Source organism: Crocuta crocuta, unplaced genomic scaffold (assembly GCF_008692635.1).
Source record: "Crocuta crocuta isolate KB4526 unplaced genomic scaffold, BGI_CrCroc_1.0 scaffold132, whole genome shotgun sequence".
NCBI classification, from domain to species: Eukaryota; Metazoa; Chordata; class Mammalia; order Carnivora; family Hyaenidae; genus Crocuta; species Crocuta crocuta.
In genome coordinates, this window is record NW_027528611.1 from 2,311,183 (window position 1) to 2,332,142 (window position 20,960).

General features: G+C 47.8%; 1 protein-coding gene across 1 annotated transcript in view; it reads left to right on the forward strand.

Annotated features, from left to right (window-relative positions):
* PXT1 (peroxisomal testis enriched protein 1) overlaps positions 1–2,958 on the forward strand; it is a 22,519-nt gene extending 19,561 nt beyond the window's left edge. The window contains 2 exon segments of the mRNA XM_077754817.1: positions 589–719; positions 2,828–2,958. Coding sequence (XP_077610943.1) covers positions 589–719; positions 2,828–2,938 — 242 coding nt within the window. The 3' untranslated portion in view covers positions 2,939–2,958.
* The last annotated feature ends 18,002 nt before the right edge of the window (positions 2,959–20,960 follow it).

Below are 20,960 nucleotides of genomic sequence, written 5' to 3' on the forward strand. Positions count from 1 at the left end.
ATTCTACCTTTTAAACTGTAAATTTCATAAAACCCAACTACAAATTAAGGTTTTCTAGTGAAAAGATAAAACCTGAGTTGAGATGTGCTGTAAGTATGAAAAATGCAAAACATATTGTTAATAATTTGGGGGCGCCTGCATGGCTCAGTTGGTTAAGCGTCTGACTCTTGATTTCAGCTCCGGTCATGATATTAGGATTGTGAGATTAAGCCCGCCTTGCGCATGGAGCCTGCCTAAGATCCTCTCTCTTCTTCTCCCTCTGCCCCTCCCCTGCTCTCATTCTCTCTCTCTCAAAAAAAATGGTATTGATTATATGATTCATGATAATATTTTGGATGTATTGTCTTAAGTAAAATATATTACTAAAATATTTTTGCCTGATGCTTCTAGAAAATTTAAAATTAATGTGTAGTTTTAATTATGTTTCAAACTATGTTGAACAGGGCGAATCTATTCCAACGGAAGGCTTTGCTTTTCTACAATCATAGATGATATCATCCCTCTCATTGTAAGATGGTTTTAGTGACTAGAAGTGAGTGATTTATAGATAGTTAATACTCTCTTTTGAACTCTTTTCTGCCAATGTAGATCACAATCCGCCTTCTCAGCCCAAGGAGAGTAGTGTTGGACAGAACCATCACCAGGAGGAAATAATCCACAAGTTGGCCATGCAGTTGAGAAACATTGGGGACAGCATCAATCGTGGGATGGTTCGAGAGGTGAGTCTTTGGTTTCCGCAGCAACAGCCAGTTGGGTAGGAGGGAAGAGCAAACACAACTATGACCACCAAGTGGCTGGGAGGCCCAGGAATTAGCAGAACATAAGGATTAATAATATTGATCTCATTTTTGCTACTCAAACTGTGGTTGGTTGATAGCAGCATCAGCATCATGAGGTCAAATACTCACAAGCTCATGCCCCAGACACAGTGCCGGAGTCGGAATCTACTTTTTTACCCCCCCGCCCTGGAGATTTGCGTGCATGTTAAAGTATGAGAGACTTTGCTGCACACCCTCCAACTAGGGTGGATATTAGAATCACCTGTGAAGTTTTAAGAACTACAGATGCCTGGGCCCTACCTTGAGAAATTCTAATTTAATGGTCAAGAGGTGTAGCCTGGGCATCTGGTACTTTGGGGCTCCTGGGTGGCTCAGTTGGTTAAGCGTCTGACTTGGGCTCAGGTCATGATCTCACGGTTCTTGGGTTCAAGCCCCGCATCGGGCTCTGTGCTCACAGCTCAGAGCCTGGAGCCTGCTTTGGATTCTGTGTCTCCCTCTCTCTCTGCCCCTCCCCCGCTCATTCTCTGTTGCTCTCTGTCTCTCAAAAATAAATCAATGTCAAAAAAAAAAAGAAATTACATTAAAGGCTCCCCAAGTGAATCGAATAGCCATTCAGGGAGGAGAAAACCCTTGACTGTGGTTTTCCTCCTCGAATGGACTGGGAGGTGATGCTCTAAGCCTCACTCCTGCTGATTTCTTTGTTTCTCCTGATTATTATATGAGATAAGAAGGGGAAACAGAAAAGAATAATGGTTACTGTTTATGTCTTAGAAGTGCTCAAGTCCATCGGGATAACCTACAGTTGCCAGTCGAGAGAGAATGATATGTGAGGCTCCATGGGGAGGGGGCTGCCTCTCAGAGCCCAACTTCTTCCCCTCAAAAACCTGTCCTGGGAGGATTCATCACTGCTGCCACCATCTTCCTGGCTTCAGGGAGTGCCATGTCCTCTTTTACGCTCTGCTTCAAATGCATCGAACCCTCAGCCTCTCCCTTAGATAAAACATTCCCTGAGACAAAACATGAATGAAGGGTCCCAACAATGATGCTACTAAAAGTAAGAAGGAAACACAGAGGAAAGAAACACAGGGAGTCAAATGAACTATTTGATGGACCGATCTCATTCAAAATGAACAGTAAAGTGGATGACGAGTCAGGCAGGGATGCGGGCTCGATGCAGGATTGGGAATACCAAGTGATGGAGAGTGACCTGGGATGGGTGATCCGGGAAGGCCTCCCTGGGGAGGCAACCTATTTGAGCAGAGACCGGAAGTGAGGCAGTGAGCCATGGGACTACCTGGGGGACATGTGTTCCAGGCAGGGGGACAGGGAGTGCAAAGCCCTTGTGGTAGGAATAGGCTTAAGGAAAAGTGAGGGGGCCAGAGAGGCTGGAGCTGAGTGAGTTGAGGTTCAGGAGTTGGCCTCAGCCTTAGGGGCAATAATAAGGTGTCTGGGTTTTATCCTGTGCATAAGGAAGCTTCTGGGGAGGGAGAGCTTCATGAGCCGATTCATGTTTAGAATAGGGACTGGCTGCGGAGCAGAGAGTAGGCTGTTGTGAACAGATGAAATGAGATAATCTTTGTAAACCACTTAGAACAGAGCATGACCCACAGAAAATGACCAATAAATGTTAGCTTGGCCAAAAAATTAATTTGTTTTCTGCCTTTGCCCTTTTAATAGTTGGAATTGACCACCTGTGTGCTGTGGATCATTTATGAGCATGCCCGAGATATTTACCATTTCCTTTCTATGCCACTGTTTCCTCTGGAGGAAAGTTTTCACTGATGACTGGACTTTATGAATTCTAGGAAAGCCCTTAGTTCAACTTTCCTGCCTCTTTATCTGCCAATTCTGAATACTCACGGTTCCTTCTGATTTTTTCTCTGAAGAGGAGAGAACAGAAGACAAATCACAACCACCTATTTTCTGTATTCTCAACCCAATTAAGAGATCACTGCTCTAGGTAGCCTCCTATTCCATTTTTCTCCCTTTCCCTCTTTCTCTTACGTTTGAGGTTGTAATTTACTTGTGTCTGAAATTTATCCGTACAGCTTAATAAGTCGACACCAAACTTCTCCAGCTTTTTAAGAAGAAATGAGGCGCGCCTCACGGTTCGTGAATTCAAGTCCCACCTTGGGCTCTCTGAGCAGAGCTCGCGTTAGATCCTCTGTCCCCCTCTCTCTCTGCCCCTGCCCCACTTACATTCTCTCCTAAAAATAAATAAATAAACTTAATGTTGATTCCGATGATGGTTGTACAGCTCTGTGAATATTCTAAACACCATTAGCAGTACAGTACTCAACAGGTAAATTATACAGTATATATTTTATTTTTCCATAAAGCTATCATTAAAAATTTTTTAATGTTTATTTTTGAGAGCGAGAGAAAGAGAGAGAGAGCGCGCAAGCATGAGCCAGGGAGGGGCAGAGAGAGAGGGAGACACAGAATCCGAAGCAGGCTCCAGGCTCTCAGCTGTCAGCACAGAGCCTGCCAACACGGGGCTTGAACTCACAAACCACAAGATCATGACCTGAGCTGAAGTTGGATGCTTAACTGACTGAGCCACCCAGGCACCCCTCATATTGTGGTTTTGATTTGCACTTTCCTGATGGCTAGTGTGTGTATCTTTTTATGTGCTTACTGCTCATTTGGGTGTCTCTTTGGAGAAACGTCTATTCAGATCCTTTGCCCGTTTTAAAATTGGGCTATTTGTCTTTTTATGATTGAGCTGTAGGAGTTCTTTATACATCCTAGATGTAAGTTCCTTATGGGATATATTATTTGCAAATATTTTCTCCCGTTTTCACTATTTTGATGGGGTTCTTCGAAGCACAGAACTTTTTAATTTTGATGAAGTTCGATTTATCTATTTTTCTTTTTCTACTGCTTTCGGGGTCATATCTAAGAAACCATTGCCTCATCCAAAGCCATGAGTATTTACACCTATATGTTCTTCTAAGAGGCTTATAGTTTTAGCTCTTCAATTTAGGTCTTTGATCCATTTAGAGTTATTTTTTGTGGAGTCTGTGAGTTAAAAGTTCACCTTCATTCTTTTGCCTGTGGGTATCCAGTTGTCCCAGCAGCATTTGTGGAAAAGACTATTCTTTCCCTATTAAATTGCTTTGGCATCCTTGTCAAAAATCAATTGACTGTGAGCGTTTATTTCTGGGCTCTCCATTCTAGTCCACTGATCTATATCTATCCTTAGCCTGCCCTAGCGGTTCCTGCAGTATTTCACAAAGCCGGCTTTGCCCTAGACTTTGAAAGGTGTCTTGTCCTGGACCACAAGATTGCATTTTAGATCACCTTTAAGTAGCTCACGGTGCGTTTAAAAAATAATTTTAAAAAATCCCTCTGAAGTGTGGCTCTAAAACGCTCAAGGCTTAACTCTGCTGCTTAGAGACTTAAATCAAGCAGCTTTAGCGGAATTTCACATCTGGAATGACGTACTTCTTTTGTATATAGTCATCACCTTTTGTACCCTGTTTAATCAAGGGGTTCTCCAGATGTCTTCCTGCTTTGGGCGTATTTAAGGAAACTCGTTCTCGCGCTGGGGGCGCCCTAGCAAGGAGCTTACCAAGTTCTTTTGTCTGTCATGCACGCAGCTTGGTGCCTTGTTCTTTTCATGTAAGCAAGTGTTCTTTGTTTTCTAGGAGGCCTTGATTCTCAAAATAACACCTTCTATTTTGCTCTTTAGGGGTTTTGAGGGACCTGGTCTTTTTTTTTTTTTTTTTTTTTTTATCTGGGGCATGTAATTTTCCTAGATAGAAACTGTATTTTAAAATAGTCTTCCCATTGCTTCTAGGATCTTAAATGTGTCTTTGGAATTTTGTCTCCATAGGACTCTCCTTCTGGGTTCTAGAAACTGTGCCCCTCCCCCAGCCCCCCAACGCTACAGACAACAACTCAGAGGTTACCCGCCCAGGTATTGCCCCTCCCTGTGTGCCCCCCACTTTTGTAGACAGGCTCTTTATTTAACTGTCCCTGAATTATCCTAATTTGAGTGTGCCTTCTGTCTCCTCTGGGACCGACTGGTGCAGTAATGCATACAGCATTTCTTGGTTTGTTAGAAAGAGGGGAGGGAAGCTAACATTTATTATTAAATAATTTCTTCCAGGTTCTTTTGAGAGACTCTTACATGTTTCATTCAATTCTCTCAATAACTCTATGAATTAGTGGATTAGTACTTCATGAGAAGCAGCTGAGATTCAGAGAGATTAGGTAACCTAAGGTCACTCGGCAGTTAAGTGCCAAAACTGGAATTTAAATATATGAGTATCTGACTAGATACTCTGTACCTTTTCTCATCAACCTTGCTGGGAGGAAATTCATTCCATTTTCCTAACTGATACCAACTATAAAAGAGGAAAGAAAAAACCCTTTAATGACTCCCAGTTGCTGACAGGACAAAGTCTGAATTCTTTAGCTTGCTACTATTGGTTTATCATTCATTCATTCATTCATTCATTCATTTATAGAGCTAATATTTATTGAGGACTGTATCTATTATGTGTCAGGATACATTGAAGTACTGGAGATATGACAATGATTAAAAGAGACAAAACTCCTTGATCTCATGGAGTTTATATCCTTTTTTTAAATATTAAAATTAAAAAAATTTTTTTAAACATTTATTTATTTTTTGAGAGACAGAGAGAGACAGTGTGATCAGGGGAGGGGCAGAGAGGGAGACACAGAATCCGAAACAGTCTCCAGGCTCCAAGCTGTCAGCACTAGAGCCTGATGCGGGACTCGAACCCATGAACCATGAGATCATGACCTGAGCTGAAGTCGGAGGCTTAACCGACTGAGCCACCCAGGCACCCCTAAAATTTTTTTAATGTTTATTTATTTTTGAGAGAGAGAGAGAGAGAGAGTGTGTGTGTGTGTGTGTGTGTGTGTGTGTGTGTGTCTGAGAGTGGGGGAGGGGCGGAGGGAGAGAGGACAGAGGATCTGAAGCAGGACAGCACAAAGCCCGATGCGGGGCTTGAACTCACAAACCTTGAAGTCATGACCTGAGCTGAAGTCAGATACTTAACCAACTGAGCCACCCAGGGGCCCCTCACCAAGTTTATATCCTAAAAGGCAGACAGACTATAAGCAGACAAATAAAGTATGCAGTTTATCAGTCAATGACAAATACTGTGCAGAAAAATAAAACAAGGAAATAAAAAAAAATAAAAAAAGGAAGGAGGAGTGTTGAGGGGTTTACAGTTTTAAGTAGATGGGGGAAGGCCTTCCTACTGAGAGGATGACTTCCTAGCGAAACCTTGACAGAGGGGTGGGAGGGAGCCATGCATCTCTGTGGGGTGGGGTGGCGGAGAGCAGTGGAGGCAGGTGGAAAGCAGAGACGCGGAGGCAGGAGCATGGCTGGCACGTTTGAAGAAGCAAAGGTCTGGCTTCTTTGAAAAGACTGAGAAGGTTCCCTGCAACCCCAGAGGCAGAGGTTACCAGCCCCGGAAAGGGTGCCCCCCACTTGCGGATGGTTCAGATGGAAAAAATACATCCAGAGGAAAGCTTCCCCAGGCGTTTGGAAGAACAGATCCATATATTCTCCTGCTCATGCAATTCATAGAGCAGCCCAGGAAGCGTGTTTGTGGCATTCATTGGATTAATATTAATATTGAGTTTCTACCTTTGGATTATTCTATTGATTTTTTTTTTTTAACTTCTCTCTCGCTCTTCTGTTAAACAGGATCTTCTTCCACAGGAAGTTGGGGAGGCACTGACTCATTTTGTCTTGGTTTTCTTTGGAGGAGTTCACGCACTGCAGCGCTTTGTCCGGAATAACCACTGGATGTAAAAGGAATGTAAATGCAGACTTCTGCTTTCCTTCTACCCTCTGGGGACACGGGAACGCGCTGGGGCAGATGGAAGAAAACCCTTCTCCGTCCCCCTTGCTTTTTACCCCTCTCTGTTGGTTCACGCCGTGGTTTCTTGGAGGACCGCAGACTCACTGGCCATTTGTCTGTTCGGAGCCACCTGCTACGAGGCGTCTGTGACTGCCTTCCGGTAATGCCACTTAGAAAACGCCAGGGCCGCGGACGGTCCCCGGTGCTCCCTGTAAAGAAACCCTAAGCATTTTCTTTCATGAGTGAAATTGAACATTGTTCTCCAAGCAGAGGTCACGGAAATGGGTGCTCTCCTGGTCCTTCCCTGGGTGCCCGGCCCTCCGGCAACGTGCTGGCCCCACCCTGGTTGCCTCTGTCCAGACTCGCAGCACCCTGTTCTTAGCCCTCCCTGTCTACCTCCCCTCCCCACCCTCCCCTCCGTTTCGGAAGTATTAAGAAAGTTTATGGTTATTAATGATAAGTTCTATCTATACATTTTGAGTTCTTTGTAGGAAGAGTGTTATTTAAAAATGAATAATTAAAAAAATGAAATAAATATGGTTATTTTTTTGAGCATGAAACACCTGTGCGGATTTCTTTTGGGAAGGAGGGGTTCCGCTTATTCCTGTCCTATGGGTTCAAAATTTTGTAGATTTTGATCATCTGTAGCATCGCCTTTGTCTTTCCAAAGGGAAATGTCCTCATTTTATCAGTGTGTCTCGGGCAACGCCTATACAGTTCCATCATTAGTTAGGTTGTGGCTTGCTGGCATGGAATGGGCGTTGAAACATCTTTCTTGGGGTGCCTGGGTGGCTCAGTCGGTTAAGCGTCTGACTCCAGCTCAAGTCATGATCTCGTGGTTTGTGGGTTCAAGCCCTGCATCGGGTTCTGTGCTGATGCTTGGAGCCTGGAGCCTGCTTGGGATTCTGTATCTCCCTCTCTCTCTGCCCCTCCCCCCCACTCACACTCTGTCTCTCTCGAAAGTAAATAAACATTTAAAAATGTTTAAACATCTTTCTTACTTATTTTAACTCTTTTGATCGGTATTTATTCCTATGGTTAAAAATCAAAACATGTAAGAAGGCTTCCAATGAAAACTCTTCCTCTTATTTTCTTTTTTTCTCTTTTAAAAAAATTGTCCAATGTTTATTTTTGAGAGAGAGAGGCAAAGTGCAAGTGGGAGAGGGACAGAGACAGAGGGAGACAGAATCCGAAGCAGGCTCCAGGCTCCGAGCTGTCAGCACAGACCCTGATGTGGGACTCAAACTCACGAACTGATCATGACCTGAGCCGAAGTCGGATGCTTAACCAACTGAGCCACCCAGGGGCCCCTCCTGCTCTTATTTTGTATCCTGAATCCCAGTTATGTCTAGTAGTTTATTACATATCCCTTCAGAGTTTCTTTGTACAAATACATATATTTTGTGGGTACACACAAAAGGTAGCGTGTAGTACACATTATTCTGTACCTTGATTTTTTTGCTTAGTGTGATGGTCAGACACACTTCTAACAGGCACACACTAACATTCTTACAAATGTTAACTCATTTACTCCTCATAGCAACCTTACGAGATTATTTATTATAAACTCTGGTTTCCGGCTAAGTAAACAGAGGCAGTTAACAGAGGCAGTAGAGATGTTAACTAATTTACCTAAGGGCACAGGGCCAGCATGTGACAGCTGGAATTCCAAGCCAGGCGGGCTGTCCTGAGTCTAGGTTCTTAACTGCTAATCTGTACTGCCTCTTGGAGAACTTGCCATCCATCACAGAGAGATGAGGCAGTGTTCTGTTACACGGATCTACCATAATTTATTTCCTCAGCCCCCTGTTAATGGATGCCTGAATTGTTTCTAATCGTTCCTTATCAGAAGCCATGCTGAAATAAACAACATGTACATTTTGGATATGTGCAGGTGGATTTACTGAATACATTTCCGGTAGTGGGATTGCCAGGTGAAGGGTACATGCATTTGTAACTTTGCCAGATCTTGTCTTACTATCTTACACGGGGTTGCCCAGTGTTCTCTGTTCCCCTCGGCCTCTCCAGAGGATTATGTTAGACTTTTGAATTTTTGCCAAATTAACAGATAAAGAAGGGGTATCTTGGAAAAATTTTAATTTGCCCACCTTAATAATGAGTGAGCCTGAGCATCTTCTATAGTCCGGGGCCATTCAGCATTTTGTTTCAAGAGGACCTTCTATCCGTATCCTTTGCTCGTTTTCCTATTGGGTTTTTGGCCTTGTTCTTTCTAGTTTCTAGAAGCTCATGATGCATCAGTGCTAAGTAAGCATTTATAACAGCATCTATACCTTGGGAATTTCCGCAGGTCAGGCTTCTCTCCTTTTCCTCGGATGAGTGTGTTGGTTTGCCTGGAATAGCCAGAGGCCTGGGAAAGGGTGCTAGGGGGATTCCATTGAGTACTAGGGTCTAAGTCAGCAGAGGTACCACAGCGCCTCTGATGGTGGGCCTCCGCGGGGTGGGGGTGGGGGACCATCACCAAACGGAAGGCAGAGGAGGGCTCAGGGCCAAGAAGGTCACTCATCCATAAGGGGCGAGGCACCTGGTCCAGATGGACAGCATCAGAGGTCCCTCCCCATCCAAATGCGGAGACGCACGGGGTGACATGAAGGTGGTCTGTGGCTGTCCTGAGCCCAGGACTAGGGGTTCCCTAAGCTCCCCAGATCCCGCAGCATCTCACCTCCGTGCCGCTGGGAGCCAGGGCCAGGCTGGCCGGAGGAGGGTCCGTTCACCTGCAGAAGGACGCGGGCAGGACCGACGCCTCCCGGCCCTCTTCGCTCCCCGCAAGGGCCGGCCCCTGCCCTCCCCAGAGTCCGCCGGGGCGGGAGTGGAACCCGGATCCCGCTCTTTCGTTTTCGTTTCCCGGAAGGATAGAGATTACCGAAGCGCCCTGCTCGCCTACTCGCCCGGGGAACCTAAGGGCGCGCTTACCCGGCACCTCTCCAAAGAGATCTAGGCGGCTTTCCAGTTTTGGGGGCCGAGTTAGGGGTTGGGGGTAGGGGACCCAGCAGCCGCAGCCGGGCGAGCGCTCACGACCGACGACCGGCGGCTCCCTCACCTCCACCTGTGATGCAGGTAAGGGCCCAGCGGCTGAACCCGGCAGTGCGGTGCCAGTGTGCGCGGAGCCTCCTGCCCCCCAGCCCTTCTCCACTGCCTCAATTTCCATACCCGTTTTATCAGAACTTTTTCCTGGCTGGAATCTCACTTTCCAACACATTCCCAAACCTCACCCTCCATCCTTCCCTCACCGGCCCTCTCTGCTCCTCACCCACCTCCAGTCCCGCTGTGTTATATACCGCTCCTCCTTACCTCCTCCTCCCCCCTCCATCAATCACTTGTGACATCCGTCTGTGGAAGTTCTTGCACAAACCAGACCCTCACAGCCGGCAAACGCAACAGCAGAAGCCCCCGCCCCTTAGCAGTCTCTCTGCGTTTGCCGTATTTCCCCAGCAGCCTCGGAACCGCCCCAGAGCTGGGCCCCCTCCTCCCGCCTCCAAGACCGTTCTCCACGTCCTCTCTCCAAGATCAAGATTCAGATGCATACCCATATTTTATCAGAACTTTCCCTGGACTTCCTACTGAGGCCCAGAGCCCTAACTCTCAGCAACTCCCTGGCTGGGATTTCCCAGGCAGTAAAAACCCGGGAACTGGCTGGTCCGCATGCTTGGAAGAGGGTGGAAGAGTCCACCAGAGGCTTCCTCTGAGTGTGAGACCCGTGGCAACCTCTGAAGCTGGGTTACCTGGGAAACAGCACCCAAGGGGGCAGCAGCAGACTGGGAGCCAGCCAGAAATGGCCCAGAGAACTAGCCCAAAAGTTGTTAAATCCTCCTCTGCCCAGGCTTCTGGAGTTCGCTTTGCAGCTCCAGATCCCTAGTCTCTCAGGCAGGTTCCCCTCCTCAGACACCGAGAGATGAAGGTCATGCTCTTGAAGATCCTAGAGTGGGCAAAGACTTGCTTGGTCTGGTTTCACTTTTACTTTTAAAGGTGGGGGGGGGGCTGTGGCTGGGCATAAGTCCCAAGGATCCTCCTGCTTCTACAAAATCCGGTTGCTTTTTTCAACCCCTTATCCTGATGGATGAACCGAATACCTCTGGGGCGAAGCTGGTTGTAAAATGGTAAAGATACAGCCTTCCCTTGGTGGGACCTTGGGATTCAGAAATTTATCCTTCCTTCTTCTCTCTTGAAAACGGCATTTACCTGGTGGCTTATTTATTTCTGACTTCGGTCTTTTTATCCCGGCCCTTCAGGTTCTCTGTGTTCTCTCACCAGGGTCCCAGAGAGTGTTCCTATGCTCTCAGATTTCCAGCTTACAAGCCAAACGTAGGGTTAGGCGAATTTGTGAGACACTTGAATCAGAAAGATAAAACTGATCAAGTGTCCACTGTATACGAGATGGTGAAGGTACCAAGCTGAAGACACTCATGGTTCTTCCCTTTAAGGTAGATACAGAGAAGGATGCTCTTCCCCTTGGAAAAAAAATTCTGAATCTATTTAAGGATGGCTGAGCCTTCACCGAGAAGGCTCTTCTTTGACTGCCCTGGGTTTTCCTCTTTCTAGGAGGGAGAATTGGCCAGTTCTTCTGTGAGCCCGGAGGCAGCCACACCACCCGCAGGCACCCAGGCCAGATGTGAAGCTAGAATGGACCTGCTGGGGGAAGGGGGGATCTGCAAGCTTCCAGGAAGACTCCGTGAGTAGAGCCTTTGTCATAAAGGCTAATGTTTTTATTTAAAAAGTTAAAAAAAAAATTTTAAACATTTATTCAATTTTGAGAGACAGAAAGAATGCAAACCGGGGAGGGGCAGAGAGAGAGAGAGAGAGAGAGAGAGAGAGAGAGGGAATCTGAAGCAGGCCCCAGGCCCTGAGCTGTCAGCACAGAGCCTGATGCGGGGCTCAAACCTACGAAAGGTGAGATCCTGACCTGAGCTGAAGTCAGACACTTAGCTGATTGAGCCACCCAGGCACCCCAGAGGCTGATGTTTTTAAAGGACATAAATGTGACGCATAGACTTCTTACCCAAGAGACTGCCTTCCCTCCATTTGTTATTTCTTTGCTGGATTTTCTGTAACTTCTCCTTGGTGAGGAAGTCAGAGGAGGTAAATGTGAATTCTCACCTTGGGAAGGAGGCTGCCATGGCCAAGGGTGAGGGCGAGTGGTCTCCTCATTGGTACGATGAGGGTTGGGATCAAATGAGCTATGGGGTCTCTTCCAGCCTAAAGACAAAGGGCTGGGGATATCGCCAACGAGGGAGCCTGATGAGGTGAAACAATGAACAGCAGTCGTATGTATGTAGAACTCTCTTTTCAATAATGATGTTTAATTTTTATTGTTCCTAAAGTAGCATATGCTTATTTCAAAAATTAGGAAATGGCCGAAGAATATGTAAAACAATCAAATGCACCCAAAGAGAGCCATGGGAAATATATTGACCATGTCCTTTTATTTCATTTTCCCAAAGAAACTCCTAACCATAGAACAGGCTGTAGATGAATGTTCTTTATGCCTATCTTTCCATTGCCAGAGCTTAGGGCTGGAAAAGCCAAGTGACCCGCTCCAGAGCACATGGGCTCTCCATGCTAAGGCCAGCTCTTGGTCCTTGATAATCCTCTAAGAGATTTTTTAAATGTACTTCATAAGCCATGGGAATCATAGGTTAGGCAGCAAGCTGACTGCCAGTGGGAGGTCTTAATCTGGACGGGGACGGTTCTTAGGGCAACTGAGGGCAGGTACATCTCACCGGGGTTGTGAAGCATCCAGGCCACTTCTTGCTTGGCTCAGAAGTGGCTGGAACACTGCTTAACTGATTTCACACCTTCTGATTTCCTGGCCACGACCTCCTCTTTGAGCCGCTGACAGGATTGAGCAGAATGTTGGGTATGACTTCACAGGCCTTGGGGAGAATCTGGTTGCCCCCAAATGCCTCTGCTGGAAGCAGCCCGGTTTAGTGAGGAACGCAGCCTGTGGGATGATGGGGACTCACGGATACGAGGGAACCACAGAGCATGGATGCACTCATGCCTCAGAGTAGGGGGGGAGGGAAGCCGCAGTGTGATGTGGGGAGAGGTGCAAGGGGCTCTGTAAGGAACCTCTCGTGTTTCGTTTTGTCCAAATGCCGGCCCTGACAGGGACCTTGGGGCTCAGGGCTGTTCCAAGGAGATATTTGGCAAAAGTTACATAGAGGGTGGGATTTGGGCTCTGTTCACAACTCAAGCCGTGGTGATGAGGAAAAATGGGACTTTGGGGACAGAGCTGAAGACCCTGAATGTTGCTGCTAAGAAGGACCTTTGACGACGTCTCATGGGAGCTGAGGACACTCAGCCTCAGTGGTGGTGGTGGTAGGGACTTGTTTGCAGGTTCCACGAGGACCTCTAGATTATCCCCCATTACCTCCCCATATTCAAAGTCCACTCCCCTAACTGGCACACCAAGTTCTAGAATGTCAACACTGTAGACACTTGAGGTGTCCTCAGTCAATTCACTTGTATTCCAAATAAGGAAATTGAGGGCCAGAAAGTTGTGTTCTACCCAAGGTCAAGTAACCTTCAGTTACCTCTGTTTTGTTGGGTGCCTAGCTTAAGGTGGCTGGGTAAGAGGATACAAGAAGAGGGGTGGGGCTTTAGAAAATATGGGCATCACCTTTTTTTTTTTGAAGCCCCCGTTAGTGGGGCCTCTCTGAAATGGTCACCAGGTCTTCCTGCACATTCCTATAAGAATTTCCTCTTCTCTTCAGCCAGCCTGTGTCCTAGTTACTCAACTCAGGGTGTCAATTTAGAGCTCCTGGGGGTACTAGTCCTATTGCTTTTGGTTAGATTTCTCCAGAAACAGGCCCTGAAATACTTCCCCACAGAGGAGAGAAGGAAATCCAATTTATTTATTTTTTATTTTTTTAATGTTTATTTATTTTTGAGAGAGAGAGAGAGAGAGAGAGAGTGTGTGGGAGTTGGGGAGGGGCAGAGAGAGGTGGACAAAGGATCTGAAGCAAGCTCTGAGCTGTCGGCACAGAGCCCAATGCGGGCCTGAACTTAAGAACTGTGAGGGGCGCCTGGGTGGCTTAGTCGGTTAAGCGTCCGACTTTCGCTTGGGTCATGATCTCGCGGTTCGTGGGTTCGAGCCCCGCGTCGGGCTCTGTGCTGGCTGCCAGCTCGGAGCCTGGAGCCTGTTTNTGCTCCGGAAATCCAATTTAAATTTAAATTGTAGCACTGTGGGCAACTGGGGCTCACTCCCAGTAGGGACTTGTGGGGGACAGTGAGAGCACACCCTGAATTATCCTAGCCCAGGGGTGAGGAAGCTGGGTCTTCATCTACCCACATCCCATCCGTGAGGGGGTGAGGCCGCTTCCACTGAATCCGCTGCAAATTGAAAAGACTTCTCCTTTGAGGAGGAGTGGAGTAAACCTAGCCAGGGCTTGGCTCGGCTCCATCCCCACTTTCCCTTTCCAAGTTGCCCTTTGCACTGGGCTAAGTCAGGTGCAGAGTCAGGTGCTGACATTCAACATTTGGCGGCCATCAGAGAGTAGAGGTGAGAGCCAAGGGCCATGGGCAGGGCACCAGCAGCGCCCTCTGTCCTTCTTATCTTAGATTTCATGACTCATATTTACTTCTGAAAATATTTGGGCAACACAGCCCTGGCCTTTAGTAAATATCCAGCCGTCTTCCAAGACAGGGTGAGCTAAATGACTCATTTTCCTCCAACGACATCCCAGATAAGCAGACTGCTGACCCTCCGTGAGGGGTTAACCTTTCAGATGGCTGCAATGACGTCATCCTTTCTTCTTACATTTCTGGAAATTGGGTGTCTCTTGCTGGGCATCTCTCTGGCATTTGTCCCCAGTTACCCGCCCCATTCCCTCCTCCACCTCGAGAGCTTCTCTTCTTTTTTATTTTTTAATTTTTTTTCTTAAATAGTTTATTGTCAAGTTGGTTTACATTTTCTTCTAACCAGCAGGGCGATTTGCCTCAGCGGGAAGGTGAAGAAACAAAACAAATCCTGCTTAGCTTTGGGAGTTAGTGCCTAGTGGCGCACACAAGTTCCCTGCAGGGCTCCTTTCCGTGTTTATTTGCCTGACAAACAAAGGGGTGCAGTAGAGGAGGGCAGAGGGAGGATTGTCATCTAGCGACAGGAAGTGGGCCCAGACGGAGGGCCTGGATCGCCCTAGGCTCTGCATGCACAAAAGGAGATTCACACGGAGGCTTCCCTCTGTGGAAGGGGAGAGTGAAAGAGGAGTCACAGCTCCCCTCCCCCAGGCTGCATGCGTGAGGGTCTCCCCCAGGGTCAGGGTGGGTCAGGAGCTGTGAAGGTAGGACAGGCCCTGGGACCACTTGTGGTCCTAGGGGAGTGAGTCACGGAGGCACCAAGAGATGGTCACCAGCCCAACCGTGTTTGCGGACAGAGAAACCGAGTCATCTGTGCAGCTAATGGCCAGATGGGGCCTCATGCCTTGGGCGGACTCTTAGTTCTTGGTCCTGAGTCGCTGCATTTTCCTGGATCTGATTCCCTGGGGGGGGGGAAGCTCTGTGAATTTCCCACGGTTGGCTGCAGAGAAATTGAGATCTCTGCGTTTGGAAATTGACTTTCAAAGCTCCTAGTTGTGAACAAGCCATGGGAGGAGACCATAAAGCGCCACATCTGACTTTCAGATGTCGTGAGCAGAGGGAGGACACGCTTCTGCAGCACTCTGGCAACGTACATCATGGGAAGAGGCCCTTGGGGTATTCCGACAGATGTTTGTGCCGCTGCTCAAGTTCATATCTTCACCTACCGAGAGTCCCCGAGCACTTACGTTAATATATACGATTTTTTTAGGCTTATTTATTTATTTTGAGAGAGACAGAGAGAGTGCCAGCAGAGGAGGAGCTATGAAGACAGAGAATCGCAAGCAGGCTCAGCGCAGTCAGTGTGCAGACCCAGTTCGTGGCCTGAACCCATGAAGCCATGAGGCCATGACCTGAGCCAAAATCAAGAGTCGGACGCTTAACTGACTGAGCCACCCAAGCGTCCCCACACAATTCTTTGTTTTTCTTTTTAAGTTTATTGAGAGAGAGGAGAGAGAGAGAGAGAGAGAGAGAGAGAGAGAGAGAGAGAGAATGAGCACGCAAGTCAGGGAGGGGCAGAGAGAGGGAAAGAGAGAATCCCCAAGCAGTCTCTGCACTGTCAGCATGGAGCCCGATGCAGGGCTCGAACCCACAGCCATGGGGTCATGACCTGAGCTGAGATCAAGAGTGAGATGATCAACTGACAGAGCCACCCGGGCACCCCAACATACAATTCTAACAGAGTGGCTTCCTGCCGCTCTAGATCAGGGCATCTCAAATTTTTGTGTGCATGTGAGTCTCCTGGGAGTGCTGTTGGAATGCAGATTCTGGTCCAGTAGGTTTAGGATGAGCCTCTAGTAAGCTGTGTCCCTAGTAAACTCTTGGGTGACCTGGCTCCTGCTGGGAATGCATTCGACAGCCTCATTTTATACAATTATGTCCTAACAGCGCTTTTCAAAGGCTCTGGTCAGGGCAGACAGCCTCTCCTCTGCTGTCCTACCTGCCTCTTTGTTGCTGTACATTCAACAATCTTCTGTCTTCTTAAAACAAAAAAACCCAAAGCATTGGGTCAGGCCTCACTAAGGAGTGAAATCAAATTAGTGGGTCAAAATAAGTATTTTTAAAAAATGAAAAAGAACAGGGCACCTGGGTGGCTCAGTTGGTTGAGTGTCCGACTTTGGAAAGTAGATTCTTATTATCCCCACCTGACAGATGTGAACACTGGTCTTGGAATGGGGAGGACTCTCTTCTCCATAGTCACCCACCAGTGGAATGGTGGTGGGGCTGGGGTTCAAGCCCAGGTACCTCCGACCCTGCGGCTGTCACTTACTCTGAGCAAAAGCCTCCAGTGTGGGATGAGGACAGCTCCCATTTTTAGGGGACTGGCCAAGCACTTTACAGTCTCCCCCATTCCTCCTGGAAACCCGCCGGGGAGGTAGAAGCTGGCTGTTAGTTCTGATTTGACTGGTAACGGTAGGCCCAGCTCTGTTGTTCTGGAAGTCACTCTAGCTAGCAAACTGCAGGGGTGTGGTGAGGAGTAGCTGGGAAATAGCTTTGGTTAGGTGGGGAGGGGCAGCTTGAAGCGGCTCTTGAAACCAGGTCAGAGGAGTTTTGACTTGCTCGGGCCGAGAGTTGGGAACCACGCCAGTTTCTTCTTTCTTTCTTTCTTTCTTTCTTTCTTTCTTTCTTTCTTTCTTTCTTTCTTTCTTTCCTTATTTCCTTCCTCCCTCCCTCCCTCCCTCCTTCTTTCTTTCTTTCTTTCTTTCTTTCTTTCTTTCTTTCTTTCTTTCTTTCTTTCTTTCTTTCCTTCCTTCCTTCCTTCCTTATTTCCTTCCTCCCTCCCTACCTCCCTCTTTCTTTCTTTCTTTCTTTCTTTCTTTCTTTCTTTCTTTCCTTCCTTCTTTCCTTTGTTCCTTCCTTCCTTCCTTATTTCCTTCCTTCCTTATTTCCTTCCTTCTTTCCTTCTTAAGTTAATTTATTTATTTTAACAGAGAGAGAGAGCACAAATTGGGGAGGAACAGAGAGAGAGGAATAGAGAGTGAGAATCCCAAGCACTGTTAATGCAGAACCGAATGCAGGGCTCGAACTCACAAACTGAGAGATCATGACCTGAGCCAAAATCCAGAGTCAGTCGCTTAACTGACTGAACAAGCCACCCAGGCGCCCTGCCATGTTACTTTCTTGAGCAGAAGAGTGAAAGGGGTGCTGTGGGAAGAGAGACCTGGTTGGGTCAGGGCTGGGGGGGCCAGAGAAGGGTTGGTCAAGATGCTTGGAAGTCTTTAAACTCACTCATTTAGACCATTTATATTTATTGAGCATCTACTATGCTCCGGGCATTGCTGTAGGTGCTGGAGAGACAGCAGTGACTGAGACTGGCCTAGTCTGTGGTCAAGGAGCTGACATTCTAGCGGGGGTTGCAGTGACTGCATAAGGAAGCTGGAAGCCCAATGATACGGGCAGCAGAAGGAGATGCAGCCCAGGAGGGGGAGGGGGGCCTTCGAATCCCACCCTGCTCTCGGTGTGGGTGGGAGACACTGCTAACTCTTCAGGAAGACACTCAGACCCCCAAGTGGTGTCTTAGATACACAGCTCCTCCAGCTTCCCCTGCCAGGATCTCTGCCTGGATCTGCCCCAGAAGCTTGGAACCAGCCACGCTGGGAATCTCCAGGGAGCAAGTGGCCGGGGCAGGGAGAGTAAAGTGACATCAGGCTGGAGTCTTGAGAGGCAAAGATGGTTGGTGTGAGGAACTGAAAATATGGTGGATGACAGCCAAGAGAGGGAGAAGTGTGGGTTTCTCTGCAGGTCAAGCCTATGGGTGTGGTTAGACCAGTAGGGGAGGCTCAGTTGGGTTCATCCTGCTAACTAGGGCAGGAAGAAGTCTGGGGGGGGGGGTGGACACCTTACATGACATTCACCAGTGGTTGCTGAGCTCTGCGTGTGCTGGGCCCTGTGCCAAGCACTCTACTCATGTCCCCCCAAGAGCTCCGCTCATCTTGGAAAGTGTGTACCTCATGCCAAACACTGGCCTTCAAATGGATTATCTCGTAGAATCCTTCTGACAGCCCCGGGTCGCCCGCTAGTACTGTGTGTGTCACCACCCTTGATTTACGGATGAAGAAATGGAAACACAGCCATTTAGCCAGTTTCCAGCTGGCCTGGCACCAGCATCGATACTTACTGTTGCATGTTTTTCCTTTTCCTTTTTTTTTAAGCTATAATTTACATAGGGTCGTGTGTACAAATCCTAAGTTACAAATGTTTATGCACGTATATGCTTGAGTGGCCACCGCTGAGATCAGGAACTAGATCAGCTCCAGTGCCCCAGGAAGGTGCCTTGCACCTCTTCCCAGTCCATTCCCCTGCAAAGGGCGACCACTATTTTGTTTTCTGTCCCCAGATCAGCTTCTATTCTTGGTAGTGTTTTTACATCTGGCTTCTTTCCTTCTTCATTGTATCTGTGAGCTTTAATCCATGTGCCATTGTACACGAACATCACAGTTTGATCGTCTGCTCGCTGCCTGATGTTTCTAGTTCTTTCTACTATGAACAGAGCTACTGGACATTCTCATACATGTCTTCTGGTGGTGTCGCTTAGGTCTGTACTTTGGGGTGAGATACTGGATTGTACAGTAGGTAGCTTGGGCTCCTAACCTGTACACCACCCTGCCCCTCAAACAGCACGGTAGCCCAGTGAGGCAGTGTTTTATCGCATTTCACAGAGGGGGAAGTTGAGGCTAACAGCGTGTGAGCAGCTTATAGGTGACTTGGCCAGCGAGGGGCTGAGGTGGGACCAGACCCTGGGGTTGGAGATTTGGCCCAGAGTTGGGTGGCTGATCTACCACTTGGAACTTGGTCTTTCCCTGGGGGCTCGAGTCCTGTTGGAAGCCTTTTGACCTCAGTATTCTTTGAAGACATAAGTTACAGGAAGGTCCCTTTTCTGTATTTATTGGACCTGAGGGTCTGGCAGGAAAGGATAGGTAGTGAGCAAGAGGTAATGAAAGAAAAACCAAATCCCGCTCCGGGGCGATGACAGGCTTCGTTTTCAGGTGCTACTGTGGATCCTCAGAGTCCCTCAGAGACAACATCGGAAGTCCCCTGCTCATGTCTCTGGACCTGGTAGCAGGATCACATCTGTGGTTGATACTGTCGGCCAAGTTCACGATTTTCCACCTCTTCGTGCAGTTTTAGTGTTTCCATGGAATCCATCCCCACCCTCTGGCCACACACAGGGCAATGTGCCCCTCTGACACAGGAATCATAGGTTTGAATTTTCAGGCCAACAGCCTCAACGATCACGGGATAGGCAACCCCTTCCCCAAAATGCAATGGCCAGTCGGCCTGCCCCCGGCGCTCCTGAATCTCACTGTGGCCTCCAGCTTCACACCACACAGCTTTTGTGTCTCGGCCACTTCTGTAGCCACTGGACTGACCTCCCATGGAGGCTCCGCATTTCCGTTTCCACCAGCGAGGCATCCTTTTCCCTCATTCCTGCCTGCGGTAGGTGCTCTCATTAAAATTATATCTCATTCTTTTCTGATGGTGCCTGTCCCTGACCAGCGAGGTGTCACATCCTGCCACATGTTCATTAGTGGATTTGTTCTACTGCGGAAGTTCTCAGCTGGCAGCAGTTTTGCCTCTCTCCCTGGGGGACATGTGGCAGTGTCTGCAGACACTTTGGGTCGTCACTCTCCTTGGGCTGTGTGTGTGTGTGTGTGTGTGTGTGTGTGTTTGCTGCTGACATCTAGTGGGCAGGGGGCCAGGGATGCAGCCAAGCATTCCGCAAAGCTCAGGACAGCCGCCACGGCGAGGAATTCTCGGGCACAAGGCGTCAGTAGTGCTGAGGCTGAGAAATCCTGCTCCAGTGTGAATTGCTAGTAAGATTCTTTTGTCTTAAAAAAAAAATCAGTGTAGAGATGCTCTTCCCCTGTAGTGGACATTAGCCCTTTCTAAAAGGATTCTTTCTTTCTTTCTTTTAATGTTTACTTATTTTTGAGAGAGAGAGAGAGAGACAGAGCGTGAGCAGGGGAGGGGCAGAGAGAGAGGGAGCCACAGAATCCTGTGTCAGCACACAACACAGAGCTGGAAGCGGGGCTCAAACTCATGAACTGCAAGATCATTGACGAAGTTGGATGCTTAACTGACTGAGCCACCCAGGTGTCTCAGCCCTTTTTTTGTTTTAAATGTTTATTTCTGAGAGAGAGAGAACGTGAGCAGGGGAGGGTTAGAGAGAGATGGAGACACAGAATCTGAAGCAGGCTCCAGGCTCTGAGCTGTCAGCACAGAGCCCAAAACGGGAGTCAAACTCATGAGCCATGGGATCATGACCTGAGCTGAAGTCAGACGCTTAACTGACTGAGCCACCCAGGCGCCCTGACATTAAGCCCTTTATCTGCTATCTGTGTTGTAAATGCTTCCCTTTATTCTGTCCTCTTTTAGTTTTGTTTATGGTATCTTTTACCACATGCACAACTTATGTAATCAAGTACATCTTTCATTTACATTACAGCCTCTGAATTTCCTGTCATGGCTGAGGGCTCACCTACCCACGTTTAATGCATATGGGTTTCCTATTTCCACTTAAAAAAAAATAGACTTTCGGGGCGCCTGGGTGGCTCATTTGGTTAAGCATCTGACTTTGGCTCAGGTCATGATCTCACAGTTTATTGGTTTGTGGGTTCAAGCCCCGCATTGGGCTCTGTGCTGACACCTCAGAGCCTGGAGCCTGCTTCAGATTCTGTGTCTCCCTCTCTCTGCCCCTCTTCCGCTCACACTCTGCCTCTCAAAAATGAATAAACGTTAAAAA